Here is a 13086-nt window from a genome sequence, read left to right as displayed (position 1 = left end):
GTACAGATTAATTCAGACAGCAGTCATTAATTTATTTATTATATTGAATTTACAAAATGAAAAGTAAAAGCAACAGTTGAAGAAACAGTTTTGTACATTTTAGTCCTTTTGTGACTTTTTTTTCTCTTTTTTGAATAGCAATCCACTGTACACAAGGCTGATGAACAGTTTACCTTTTTAAAAAAACAACAAAGCATTTTCTGATGTTCCAATGCAGACACCAGAGTAAGGCGAATCTAATTATCGGACAGAATGGGACTGTAAATAACCTTCTGCTGCACCCCAACGGAAAGCAACCCACATCTGCCAAACATTTTATTTTTTTTACCCAAGCCTGAGCAGGGCTCAGACACTGAATTGGAAACTCACTACATTGTGCTTCCGCATACTTCCAACATGGTGCACCACCTTACAGCACGTCAACTGTCTTCTTAGTGTGATTCCATCTTCTGCACGTGTGTTTCAGTGATGAATTCAGTGAACAGTGAACATGTGGTCATACAACCCTGACTGGGCCTACTGTAAAGGATGCGAGTGGACAAGTAAAATATGGAAACACTGTAATAACCATTCAAAGGCAGTTTGACAATTTCAATCTCACATCAAGCCAATGATGAGGGGGGTGACCAATCACAAATGAGAAAATAAGGTTGAATTCTCTAAAAGATAATCTTAAAGCCCAGTGGAGCATTGTGGCCAGTTGTTGTTGCCAACTATGCCAATATTTGAACATTCAGACAAAAAAAATGGATAATTTCATGGTTCATCCTTTTTATCGCCGATTGCTCAGTCTGAGTTGCTGACATCTAATACATGAGAATCTTCATATACCCAATTCTGGGACACCTTAAAACCATCAGTGCATCACTGAGGTGAAACCATTACAAGTTCAAACTTTTACAACAGCATGCTCTGCTATGGTAGACAGTACATCTGCTCAAGTTTCTAGAAGAGTCAACGCTACCTACCAACTATGTTATTTCTCTTCTCATGCTATTCAGATGTTCTCAACTGGAGTGGTATCAGCCTTGATACAGTCAAAGAGAGAAACATGGAGAGACACAAGACCACATAGCCTCAATAGTGTCCTTTACAGAAAACTGGAGCAGTGGTAAACAATTGTTTCTTACTGCAGATTTCTCATTGTTCGCGCACAGTAACCATTTTGACAAGCAAAGAGAAAAGACAAATTTAAACTGATTTCTACTTTCGACATCCACAGGGTGTCATCAAACTGATGACTGGGGAAGGATACACTGAGAATCCTCTATATTTTGGAATGAAATTATAATAAGAGCATAAAATATTTGCCTTCATGTTCATTAGACTGGATGATATGATCCTATCTCACAGGGCACAGTAAATAGTGTGTAATAAATACCTTTTGCGTAACGCATAAGCACTGCCCTTTGATAAATGGACAAAACAAAAACAGTTACCAATATTCACTGATGCCCCTTGAAAGCCTTTTTTCTTAAGTTTGATGGTCGTGGATGGGGTGCAGACCTGTCTGAGAATGCAATGCCTGCCCATATCCTTTTCCCAGTCCTGGCAGGAGTCCCAATAAGAGGGGTCAGAGATGGGGCAACAGAAGGCATGCCTAGCTGCGATGAGGGGTCCAGCAAACTCCCCGACCAGAAGGACAAGAGGGGGAGAGTCTGGGAGTTTAAAGCTAGGATGGAGGGTGGGGTGGGGTGGAGTGGGGGGTGAAACTATAGGCATGAGGGGTAGCTGGGGACTTAGTGCAATTTTTCCACATTAAAAGGTCTTCCTATGGATGGCACGGGCACGGTCTTCTTCATACTCCTTCTTGGACACCCACATTTTCTTGAAAGTATCCAATGAAGCAAGGATGGATCCCCTGAAGAAAAGAAACAGCACAATATTAGATTGTCTGTCATATGAGCTTTTATGTGCAATGCAGATACATGTGTCATCTTGCCACTCCCAACATGTACTTGCAGTGTAAGTACTTTACTTTATCTTGCAAATAAATAACACCTCCTCCCATTGGGAAATACAGTATATGAGCCATAAACTACAGAGGATATTACACAAAGCCAGTGGCTTTAACTGTCATTTTCAACTGCGACAAAATCCACGGTGAATCATGGCAAACACCATAAAATTAGACCCCTTGACAAGTGGGGATACACATGGAATCTTACCCTATCCATGTGGAATACAGTCTCTCCTGTGGCGCAGAAATCTGTTGTAAACACATTAGTTCACATTAAGAACCAAAAGATAAAACACACAAAATACAGTTGCCATTGATCATTGCATAAAGCAGTTACAAGTAACCTTCTCAATTGAGTTACTTTACCTTTATTTTAACATCTTTGGGTGCAAGCTTTTTCACCTCACTCAACAACCGGTCCCCAAAACCTGTTGAAACAAGAGAGAAAATAAATGGCCATAATTACACCAAGAGGCTACTTATACATAATAGATGTTGATTGAATATGACTAAAAACCTACTTATCGGCATGTGCTCAAATTGTCAGAGCTGAGTTATTTACCTTTCAGGAGTGTTGAACCTCCAGACAGGACTATGTTGGAAAAGAGTGTGCGTCTCAGGTCCATGTCTGATTTCTGGATAGCAAATGCCAGCACTTCATGGATGCCCTCACTTTCATCTCCAATCAGGTCGGGTCGGAACAGGAGCTCAGGAGCACGGAACCGTGCAGGCCCAATCTGGAAAAAACAGAACAGATTAGAGTTCTGATCCATGACATTATAGTGTCATTTTTAAGATGTAAAAAACAGTGGGTGGTTTTGGTGTAAGGGGAGAGCTTTTGTCTCTCAGTATAAATGTATGTTTGTCATGTATGTTTTTCTTGAGGCCTCCTTGAAAATGAAAGGTCACATCTCAAGGGGTTTTTCTCTTAATAAATTACAATTAAATTACAAGAAGTGCTGAAGAGTGCTGCCAAATCAATTGATCAATCGTTACCAAAAGATGACAAAGACACCATTACTCACATCCAAAGTGCTCCCATCAGGAAGGGTATATTGTGCTTTCTCTGTCTCAAGTGTTTCATCCTTCTGGGGGTTCAGGGACAGGTAACAAGCTCTCTGCAATCACAAACGTGCATTTTTTAAATATATATATATAACACACTCTTTTAGAAGCTGTTAAGAAACTCAAAATTCATGTGGAAGAAAATCGATAGGACAAATACACAGCTGGCAAAGGTCTTCTGTACCTCTTTGATGGTGCGCACCACCTCAAACTCAGCTGAGGTGTGGAAGTCATAACCTTCCTTGCGCAGGAGCAGACGCAGATAGCGGGAGACATCACGCCCAGCGATATCTACCCGCATGATGGAATGCGGGATAGCAAAACCCTCATAAATGGGCACAGCATGTGTCACTCCATCCCCTGCATCTAACACCACACCAGTTGTACGGCCTGTGGCATACCTATAAAAATCAGCATGAATTTAACAAATGAAAATGTAACTACTTAACGGTTGAATAATACAATATATAATTCTTTTAGAAACATTACTCACAAGCTAAGAACTGCCTGCATAGAGATGAAAAGGGCTGGAACATTGAAGGTCTCGAAGAACACCTCAGCTGCGCGCTCACGGTTTTTGCTGGGGTTCAGCGGTGCCTCAGTAAGCAGTACAGGATGCTAAGAAAGTAGGTTAAAAGCAACAGCATCATCACCACCTTCCAATAAGCACAGGATATAGTGATAGACAAATCTGTAGACATTGAGACATTCTGAAATCCAAACCTCTTCAGAGAAGGTCTGCAATTGCTCCTTGGAGTAGACATATTGCCAGATGCGCTCCATGTCATTCCAGTCCTTCACAATGCCATGCTCCATAGGATATCGCACAGACAACAAACCTCTGTGCTCCTGTAATATCACACAATTAAGGGTCACCTTATTTTCTGCACAAACATCAGTGGCTACCATACTCACTAACATGACTGGAATGCACACAATTAGGAATGCATACAATTAGGTAGTGATAATACAGATCAGCTATTCAGTAGGATTCAGTACAGTTACCTCAGCTTTAGGTCCGATAAATATATCCCCTTCCAGGGCACCAGCCATAACTCGAACATGCTTTGGACGTCCCACACTGGATTTAAACAAGAAAGAGCAGAAACGTTATGTTGTGTGAGGGCAGGAGAGAGAGAGCGATTATATAATAGACCCTGGCTAACAACACTGTGTGCATAATATGCATATAACTTACTAATTTGGGAAGCAGTATTTGGGGATCTGGTCTCCTGCAAAGCCAGCTTTGACGACACCAGAGCCCTGTAAAAACAGAATAAGAATTCAGGGGAAGCACAGGACTGGGATGTGACAAAAAGCAAGCTGAAAGGAAGTCACTGTGCAGCAGATATCCTCTTGAGTTAACACACTTGGACTCTTTAAGCCATCAAGCACTCCCCTCTCACATTCAAGTCATGAGACAGAGCCTGAGGAAAGAGTACACACAACGCCTTTGCCTGGTCAAATGGCAACAGACCTGGTTGCTTTCTCCGACTGACAAAAATAGAAAACTAAGATTATTTTGACGCGTTTAACTTCTTAATTTTCTGCACGAGAAACGGTGTTCAATTAAATCTTCCAAACGAGGGAAAATAACACTTGTTTTGCAGAAAAGTTTGATCATAGTGACCCTGCAACATACTATTTCTTTGCCTATTTCTTCAAAGGATACATGACAGAAAAGATACAGGCCTATATTAAAATGTCACAGAACAGAAGAGCATCCATCTGGGCGAGCTGATTTGATCAGATATCGAATTCATTTGACAAAATTGTGTACTAAATGTTATATTTGCAAGATGACTCTAATGTTATGCAGTTCTTTGACAAGAGGGAATGTGACTTGTATCTTGGCTTTAACCAAGACAGACAAACGCCTGACTGGCAAGGCGGGGTTCAGACAGCTAAGGACTTGCTAGCCATTTTAGCTAGCAACAATAACAGTATGATAATCACTGTTAGCTGGAAGGCTACAGAAAAGCACTAGGCTAGTCGGCTTGCTTGCTGACGTTAACGTAAGCTATCCAGTTCATATTAGCTGCAGGAGGCTAATGTCCCAGCTACTGAGAAAACACCCACTGTTCCTTCACACCACTGCAGAATCGTTGATGCTATTACGTTATATAACGTTTTATGCCGATGTTAACAGTTGACTACTGATTGTTAAGACTATAATGACAACCGGCTCGTTTGCAGAAAAGGGCAATGCTCCCCACTACACCAGTCAGATACCTAAATATGTTAACTAGCCTGCAAAAAAAGCGCCTGTCACAGTTTGGCTAGTTGGCTTAGCAAGCTAACGGCTTTCCTCGAACAAATACCATACGCCGGATGACATGGAACTACAAGAGAACGTAATTGTTGATTAAGCCGATTTCAAATGGCAGGACACATTACTAATTATTGTCGATGCACACACTCCACACGTCCAGTAACGATGATTTAGTGAACTAGCATGGTATCCTATCCTTGCTTTTTTGAAACAATGATCGACACAATACAATGGTTATTCAGCATGCTAGCCTCGGCTACTTCGGTTGCTAGTAAGGGTGTGGATGGGTGACATCATACTTACATTATCAATCACAACCGGCTGGTTAGCTATAATGTCATAAGACTCCATGATAGTCCAACTGGTTTGTATATTCCTCGGTGAACGTTGTATGCTCAACCAGATTAACGGTTTTATTCATGAAAATGTCGCCAACTCTGTTGGACTCGGGCTAGCGGCCAGCGGCTGTCTGGCTGTGTTGTCAACCTAACTACAAGCGAATAGCAAAGGTAGGCGAACCAGGGTTGACAGACAGTCAACACACCCAATCGGCTTGCTAGAAAATAATCCTCACTGTGGAGCACCAATCATCGGGTGGGCAGAGATAGATGATGTTTCTGTGCGTTTTTAAAATCATAAATTTGACTGTCTGTCTGTGGTAAAAATAAGAAGGCACAATATACAACAATAATATTATTGATAATAATAATGATTATAATAATAACAATTATTATTGTTATTATAAAGATCCCCATCTACTTATGGCCCACAAATCAAAATGCACCTGCGGCCTTTTCGACCTCTAACGTTAGACATTCTCTGCCTAAGAATAGTTAGCTTATTAATAATGTATTGGTGGTTATCATTGGATCTTGGACTGGACTAGAAAACGATAAATTGGCTGATACCACCAGCAAACAAAACGGGCTGCTTCTCCTTTAAGAGAGTGCTAAACCGGAAACAAAACTGTTTGCAGTGGTGTAACGTCAGCTCTGGTAACGTTATGAACAAGTTGACAAGTCAAAGGATCGGTTTACTTCGATGTGCTTAAAATTAATCTTTATAAACAACATCGCTCTGAGGACACGTACTGCTCGTAGGTAGCACTAACATCCTTTATTAGTCGCTGAATCAACCTTTGGTTGTAGCAATATACTGAAGGGCAGATTGACAAACCTTTCAATTTGGGCCATTCGCTGGTAAACATTAGCTGGCTAGTTGTCTGCTGTCTGTCAAATGGGCTGTCAAGCAGTCTTTAGCAATAAAATTATGTCACCTTCCATTTCAGACTTTGTAACCTAAGCTGAATGTAATTATATCGACATTTTGTGTACAGATGGCTGTCACAAGCTCAGGAAAGGAACTATGTATCGATAGCATTATCTAACGTTAGCAATGTTAGAGAGAAAGTTCATGTGTAATCAACTATTTTTTTTTATACTTACAGAAATTAGACGTCCAATAATAATTCAATCAATTAGTTGCCATCAATTTCAACTGTTATGTTAGACTCATATCCTAATGGACCCAACATTATTAAATGTACGTTACTTTAGGCTTGATACATGCCTAAGTCGACATTTAACGAGAATTTTGCTGATGGTTCTAGCAGCTATAGGCTAGTCATACCCTTAATGAAGACATTCAACAATATTAGTGTTGCCTAAAGTTAGCTCTGGAATAGTTGGATCACTAGGATGTGTTTTTATTTCTCCTCAGACGAGTAAAGCTTAAGCTGACTGACTCATGTGTCAACCCAAACACCCAAGCTGACACAATATGGCCTGTACAGAGGAACCCCCAGAGAAGTAAGATATTGCACAACCCCTCGTGTGAAGATATGTATCACAATATTGTTAAAGGATGTATGAAAAATACATGTTTAAATATAGCAAAGAACATTGTTTTTAGTAGTGGTATATAGCAGTAGTAGTAATAGTAGTACCAGCCTTGTAGTAGTTGTAAAGTTGACCTAGGTGTTGGTAGTCCAGTCGTGTTGGTCGTGGTGGTGTTGGTGGTGGCAATAAAATTGTATTTTATATAGAAAACTAGAGGGAAACTTAGAGGGAAGAGTGCAGACCTCCGCAAAAACAACAACAACAACAAAAAAACAAATGCGCTGGGATTATCTCCCGATGTTAATATAAATAATGAATGATTCTGTTCTAAAATGTAATGGGTTCTTCCTTCACCCAAGCTACCCCTCCACAAAGTTCCATGAATGTCGGCCCAGTAGTTTTTGCGTAGTCCTGCAAAGAAATGGCACTGAAAATATAACCTCCTTGGCGGAGGTAATAATCACTCTTGTTTACATGATTTTTATATACTGAACTTTTTTAAAAAATATATTTTTTTAGTTATTGTTTCTTCTCTTTTTCAGTTTTTGTATTGACCACTATTGACAGCATTGAGCGCTTGTCCACTTGCCTTTGGCTGAATAACCCAGTCTTCCCATTCCACCTGCAGGCACTGCTGGGTATGCTTTGCCACAGAGCGGGAGGACCGGGTGGCAGAGTGGGTGAGCCCCTGTCGGTGTAGAGGCTGCACCAAGTGGATCCATCAGAACTGTCTGCAGCGCTGGCTGGATGAGAAGCAGAAGGGCAATGGCGGTGGTGCTGTCAGCTGTCCACAGTGTGGCACTGAGTACCGCATTGTCTTTCCCAAAATGGGTACGTATGTCAAGTTAATTATATTTGGGCAGTGCATTTGGCTGGCGACTACGCCGCTCCGTCTAGCATCTTTTGTTTTATGTTTCTTGTTTGTCTGTCTGTTTGTTTTACAGCACTTTGGTCAACTGTTGTTGTTTTTTAAATGTGCTATACAAATAAATTGACATTGACTTTGACATTGAAATAATGAAGGTACTTTTATTTAGAAACACTGAAAAAACAGTATTAGTATTCATTTGTTTGTAAATGTGCTTCTGTGCTTGCAGCAGGTCGCCAATAAGTTTGGCATCTGTTTTTGTTTTCCGTAGGCCCATTAGTGTACTTCCTGCAGCAGGCTGACAGAGCTCTGTCCAGAGCCAGTCCATTTGCCGCTGCAGGCGTGGTGGTTGGCACCGTCTACTGGTCAGCCGTCACCTATGGAGCTGTCACTGTGATGCAGGTACATGTGCGCATGTCTCGATGATTGTGTGTTTGCTTGTCTGCTTTTGCTGTCTTCTGTATACCTGGAATCAAATGTTTGAAGACCCAGCGCATCAGAGAGAGTATCTTCCCTCCTAGCTCTTCCAACAACTGAACATGCTTAATCTAAACTTGACTATCTCTCTTCTGGAACTGTCTCTCGATTATATGCCAGTAGTATTTATGGCTAAACTAACATGTCCTTGTCACATTGTACCTTGATAGTCAGTTTGGATTAAAAAAAGCATCAGCTACATGACTTAACGCAATGTAATGTAAATGTAACCTCTCTGAGACTTTTCAGCTTTTTGCTCTGCAGGTAGTAGGCCATAAAAAGGGCTTGGACGTGATGGAGCGTGCCGACCCGCTGTTCCTGCTCATGGGTTTGCCCACCATTCCAGTCATGCTGGTCCTAGGGAAGATGATTCGCTGGGAGGACTATGTGGTGCGGCTCTGGCAGCGACACTCTGCCAAGCTTAATGGCCTTGTCCCTGGTATGGCTTCACTCAACAATGCACCAAGTCAATGAAAGATCTATACAGAGTTTATACAGCTTTAGTATAATAGTATGAGTAGTCAAGTATATGGATATTTCTATTGTTGTGCTATTGTTTGCATGATCATTCTGTCCATATTCATTTTTCATGGGTGACCCGAGGACTTTGTTTTATACGTAAGGGATAACATAATGAATGCTGCCTCCACTTTACATTGGGGTCTTGTTTTCCCTGTTGGGACTTATTTTCCGATAATGACCAGTGGACAATACATTGTCCCAACCTTCGAAGGCTGAGAAGTTCCATTCATCTGAATAGAACTTTCTGCAGCACTCTGAAGAGCCGTATAATAACTTATAATACTTACATGTTTTTTTTTTTACTTTGTTGTATCACAGGGTGACAAATGTAACATATTCATGTATGCATTGTCTTGAGGTGAGCTACAAGTATAGACAAGCATATAAACTGAACTAACTCAAAGCAAGACTCATAGGAAGACCTAGTTCCAATTAGGCAGTGTTTTCCTATTGTGTAAGGAGCAGGGTCATTCAATGGCATCAATTCCGAGACAACAGTAATAGATCAAATGGAAAGACAAATTGTAGGCATTAGACTGTTCTCATTGAAAGGCTGAATATAGATATTGATCTATTTTCTTCAAAGAAGTGGGTGTGGAATATAGCAGAGTTTCAGTCAAAGTCGGCTGATTGATGACTGCCAACTGAAAAATCTATGTAAAATATGGAAAGAAAGTGTCGACTTAATGAAGGACCACGTCTAATGTGATGGTGTACCTAGACATCTCTAAACAGTCTGATGAATAGAAGATTAATAGCAGGCCTCTGGTAGGCTGGGTGAACCCTGGGGAGTTTGAATTTCGCCCGGCAGCTCAGGCTGGAAACCAGCAGATCTAGATCCTCTGCTTACTGCCAGAACCTTTGGCTCCGATCAGAAATGGCCATACCCTAGTCCTGGCACGCTATTGGCCGGTGACGTGACGATAACGAAATAAGCAGTAATGAAACGAAAGCAGCAGCCGCTGTCGCTTCTGTTTTGGAAGATGTTAAAGGCAAGTTTTCTTTTAAAACAGAACAAAAACTTGCCCTGGAACAGTTCATACAGCAGAAGGACGTGTTTGCGGCTTTGGTAGGCTAAACGTTTAATATACCAACTAGCCCCGCTCGTGGCAATTGCGTACGGAGTCATTTGAACGATGCCCATTGATCACGCCTCTTTTGCAGTAGAATCAAAGTGCAGCCTCCCCAGACTAATGTTCAATCTTAAAAGATTGAGCTTAGTATGGTGAAAACCAGACTAGGCCTCTGGTGCTTAAAATAGGCATTTATTTTCTGACTGACAGTAAGGTCATTTTTAAAATGGCTTTGCAGTTGCCTGTAGTAGCATATGGACAGTTTTGGAAATCATGGTTTGAAAGGGTTGACCGTTATGTCAACAGAACTATTAATTGGTCCATATTACTTGCTATTGGTACATTGGTCTTGCTCCTGTCCACTCTCCTCAGGAAGCCCTGTGGTATGTGTTTTGTTTTCACATCTCTAATGTACCTTTGTGTGTGTATGCAGGTCTCGGGCGGACTCTGCCCCGTATGCCAGCAGATGGGGGCTACGGAGGAGACCATGTGTCCGTGTCGCGCACCCTGTGTGGAGCCCTCATCTTCCCCTCCATCGCCAACCTGGTGGGCAGGCTCATGTTCCGCAGGGTCACCTCCAACCTCCAGCGCACAATCCTAGTGAGTAGAGGGGGGAGGGAGACATGTCATGCCATTTCCCCAGGCTGTCTATCTGTCTGTCTGTCTAGCTGTCGGCCTGTCAGGGTTTTTGTTGTGCTTTTGACGCCCAGGTTCTGAAGCTGTCAATGCTCTTGCCTACAGGGAGGCATTGCCTTTGTTGTGATTAAAGGGATGCTGAAGGTGTATTTCAAACAACAGCAGTACCTCATCCAGGCCAACCGTCACATCCTTGACTACCCTGCTCGGGAGGAGCGGGCAGATGATCACAGCGAGGAAGACAATGAGGACAGTGGAAACGAGTAGAGACAAGAAGGCCTCTTCACTGCAGTCTCCATCTGTTTCCCTGGGTTCTACTGTAAAAACTCCATAACCATCATAAACAGAAGCAATCATGGAACTGTTTCAGTTGCAGTAACATTATTATTATTCATTGTAAAAGCCCATCAGAAATTGTTGCCTATGGCCATTTATGTAGACTGTAGAGATAGTAGATTATTTGATTTTATTTTGAGATTTCATTTAATAAACTTATATGATTGTTGAGTGCCTTTTTGTCTCATAATTTCCACACAGTTTTCTGTGCATGCTGAATTCATGACATCACATGTCACATTACTGTCTCGCAATTAAAGCAATTCAACTCACTCTCTTAACGCAAAAACTTACTCCAGAGTAGTCATTTTATGAAATTATTTTCTATCATATGCTCACTCTGAAAAATGTGAGATTAGTCGAGTCTACACATTACTCAAAAATGCAATGCTGTGAAAAAGTATTTGCCCTCTTCTTGATTTCTTCTATTTTTGCATATTTGCTATGCTTAAATATTTTAGATCATGCAACTAATTTTAATAAAAGATAACGTGTGAGTACACAAACAGCGAGAACACAAAATACAGCTTTTAAATTATAATTTCATTTATCATACAAATACATTGAAAATAGATGCATTTATTTTTACTGTAACTCACCTAAGGATTACTTGCACTTATCCCTTTACTAATGTTTGAAACTTGGTATCCACTCCAGCACGTGCAGGTGTAGTCTCCAATGGTGTTGTTGCAGACTGAGTTTGGACTGCAGACTGACGGGGTCTGAAGGCATTCATCTATATCTAAAACAATTGGATTGAGTCGTTAAGCAAACAATGGCTAAAGTCTAAACAACAGTGCTCACATGAATAGTTCATAACTGTTTGATTGCTTGGTCATACTGCCATTTGCTAAGTATCCTATTTATGGTCCCTATATTGGAAATTGCCTGCATTTCTTTTCTTTTTCCTTTGAATTGTTGTTTTTTCTATCTTTACCTCCGCCAAGGAGGTTATGTTTTCATCGGTACCGGCGTCTGTCTGTCTGCTTGTTAGCAAGATAACTCAAAAAGTAATGGATGGATATCGATGACATTTTCAGGGAAGGTCAAAAATGGCCTAAGGAAGAAACAATTACATTTTGGGAGTGATCCCAAAAACTCAAAATAATAATTTGAGTTTTCATATATATACACAGTCAAGGCAGAATTTAAAACAAGGACCTATTTAATGTTAATATAGAATATGTTAGAGTGATTACAAACATTGATTGTAAACACTTATTGGTAGATCTTCACTGTTGACACTATATCCACTCAAGCATGTACAGCTGTAGTCTCCAACAGTGTTGATGCAGACTGAGTTTGGACCACAGATTGATGGAAACAGAAGACATTCATCCATATCTAAAAAAGGGAGGAGAAAAAACACACTTTTGAAATGAATATTTCAGACAGATATAATGAGACACTTTGCTGCCTTTAGAATTTTTTTTACCATAGCACTGGTTATTACCAATTAGGGACTGATTTACAGAGCTTTCTTGATATCCTATCTGACAGCAACAGTTGTAGCTTCCATTGTTATTGGTACAGTTTGAGTTGGGACCACAAAGGTTTTGGATCTCCATACAATCATTTATATCTGAGAAGGTTCTCAACATCAAAGTACATGGAGAATGAAACCAACACTTCAGCATGATGAAAGATTCCAAATACCATTGTGTTGAAGTAGTTTCCAATAGTGTTGTTGCACATAGAGTTGAGCAGTTTAAGACTTTTTACCATTTTTTACCATTTTTTAACAGCCCAAAACAGATCACTTCAAAATGTTTAAACTGCCAGATTGTCATATTGGAATCCTGCAATCAGATGCCAATCAGATTGCTGGATTCCAACAGCCAATCAGATTGCAGGATTCCAAAAGCCAATCAGACTGCTGGATTCCAACAGTTAATCAAATTACAGGATTCTGGAAGCCAACCAGACTGCAGGATTCCAAAAGCCAAGCAGATTGATGGATTCCAGCAGCCAATCAAATTGCAGGATTCTGGGAGCCAATCAGATTGCTGGATTCTCATAGCCAATCAGATTGCAGGATT

At 40.8% G+C, this 13086-nt stretch overlaps 2 protein-coding genes across 4 annotated transcripts; one reads left to right on the top strand and one right to left on the bottom strand.

Annotated features, from left to right (window-relative positions):
* Nucleotides 1-11: 11 nt before the first annotated feature.
* Nucleotides 12-5780, bottom strand: actr1b (actin related protein 1B). The gene is made up of 11 exons (XM_062554677.1): nucleotides 5601-5780; nucleotides 4224-4288; nucleotides 4031-4106; nucleotides 3749-3874; nucleotides 3519-3643; nucleotides 3210-3426; nucleotides 2986-3078; nucleotides 2523-2697; nucleotides 2327-2388; nucleotides 2169-2209; nucleotides 12-1861 (listed from the first exon to the last, which is right to left on the bottom strand). Exons 1-11 carry the CDS (start codon nucleotides 5646-5648, stop codon nucleotides 1759-1761), a joined length of 1131 nt encoding a protein of 376 aa, XP_062410661.1. The 5' UTR covers nucleotides 5649-5780; the 3' UTR covers nucleotides 12-1758.
* A 471-nt stretch (nucleotides 5781-6251) lies between these two features.
* On the top strand, nucleotides 6252-11216 carry marchf5l (membrane-associated ring finger (C3HC4) 5, like). Of its 3 annotated transcripts, none has more exons than XM_062554743.1 (7): nucleotides 6252-6393; nucleotides 7017-7105; nucleotides 7764-7966; nucleotides 8275-8405; nucleotides 8745-8919; nucleotides 10509-10675; nucleotides 10817-11216. In XM_062554743.1, the coding sequence occupies exons 2-7, from the start codon at nucleotides 7077-7079 to the stop codon at nucleotides 10976-10978; spliced, it is 867 nt and encodes a 288-aa protein (XP_062410727.1). In that variant the 5' UTR covers nucleotides 6252-6393; nucleotides 7017-7076; the 3' UTR covers nucleotides 10979-11216. The 3 variants fall into 3 exon arrangements, with proteins under 3 accessions (XP_062410727.1, XP_062410725.1, XP_062410726.1); XM_062554741.1 differs by having other exon boundaries at nucleotides 8730-8919; XM_062554742.1 differs by having other exon boundaries at nucleotides 6266-6397; nucleotides 8730-8919.
* The last annotated feature ends 1870 nt before the right edge of the window (nucleotides 11217-13086 follow it).

The sequence above is a fragment of the Sardina pilchardus genome, chromosome 14, assembly GCF_963854185.1.
Source record: "Sardina pilchardus chromosome 14, fSarPil1.1, whole genome shotgun sequence".
Lineage (NCBI taxonomy): Eukaryota > Metazoa > Chordata > Actinopteri > Clupeiformes > Clupeidae > Sardina > Sardina pilchardus.
The sequence above is the reverse complement of the archived record's forward strand: the minus strand, read 5'-3'. Positions and strand labels throughout refer to the sequence as shown.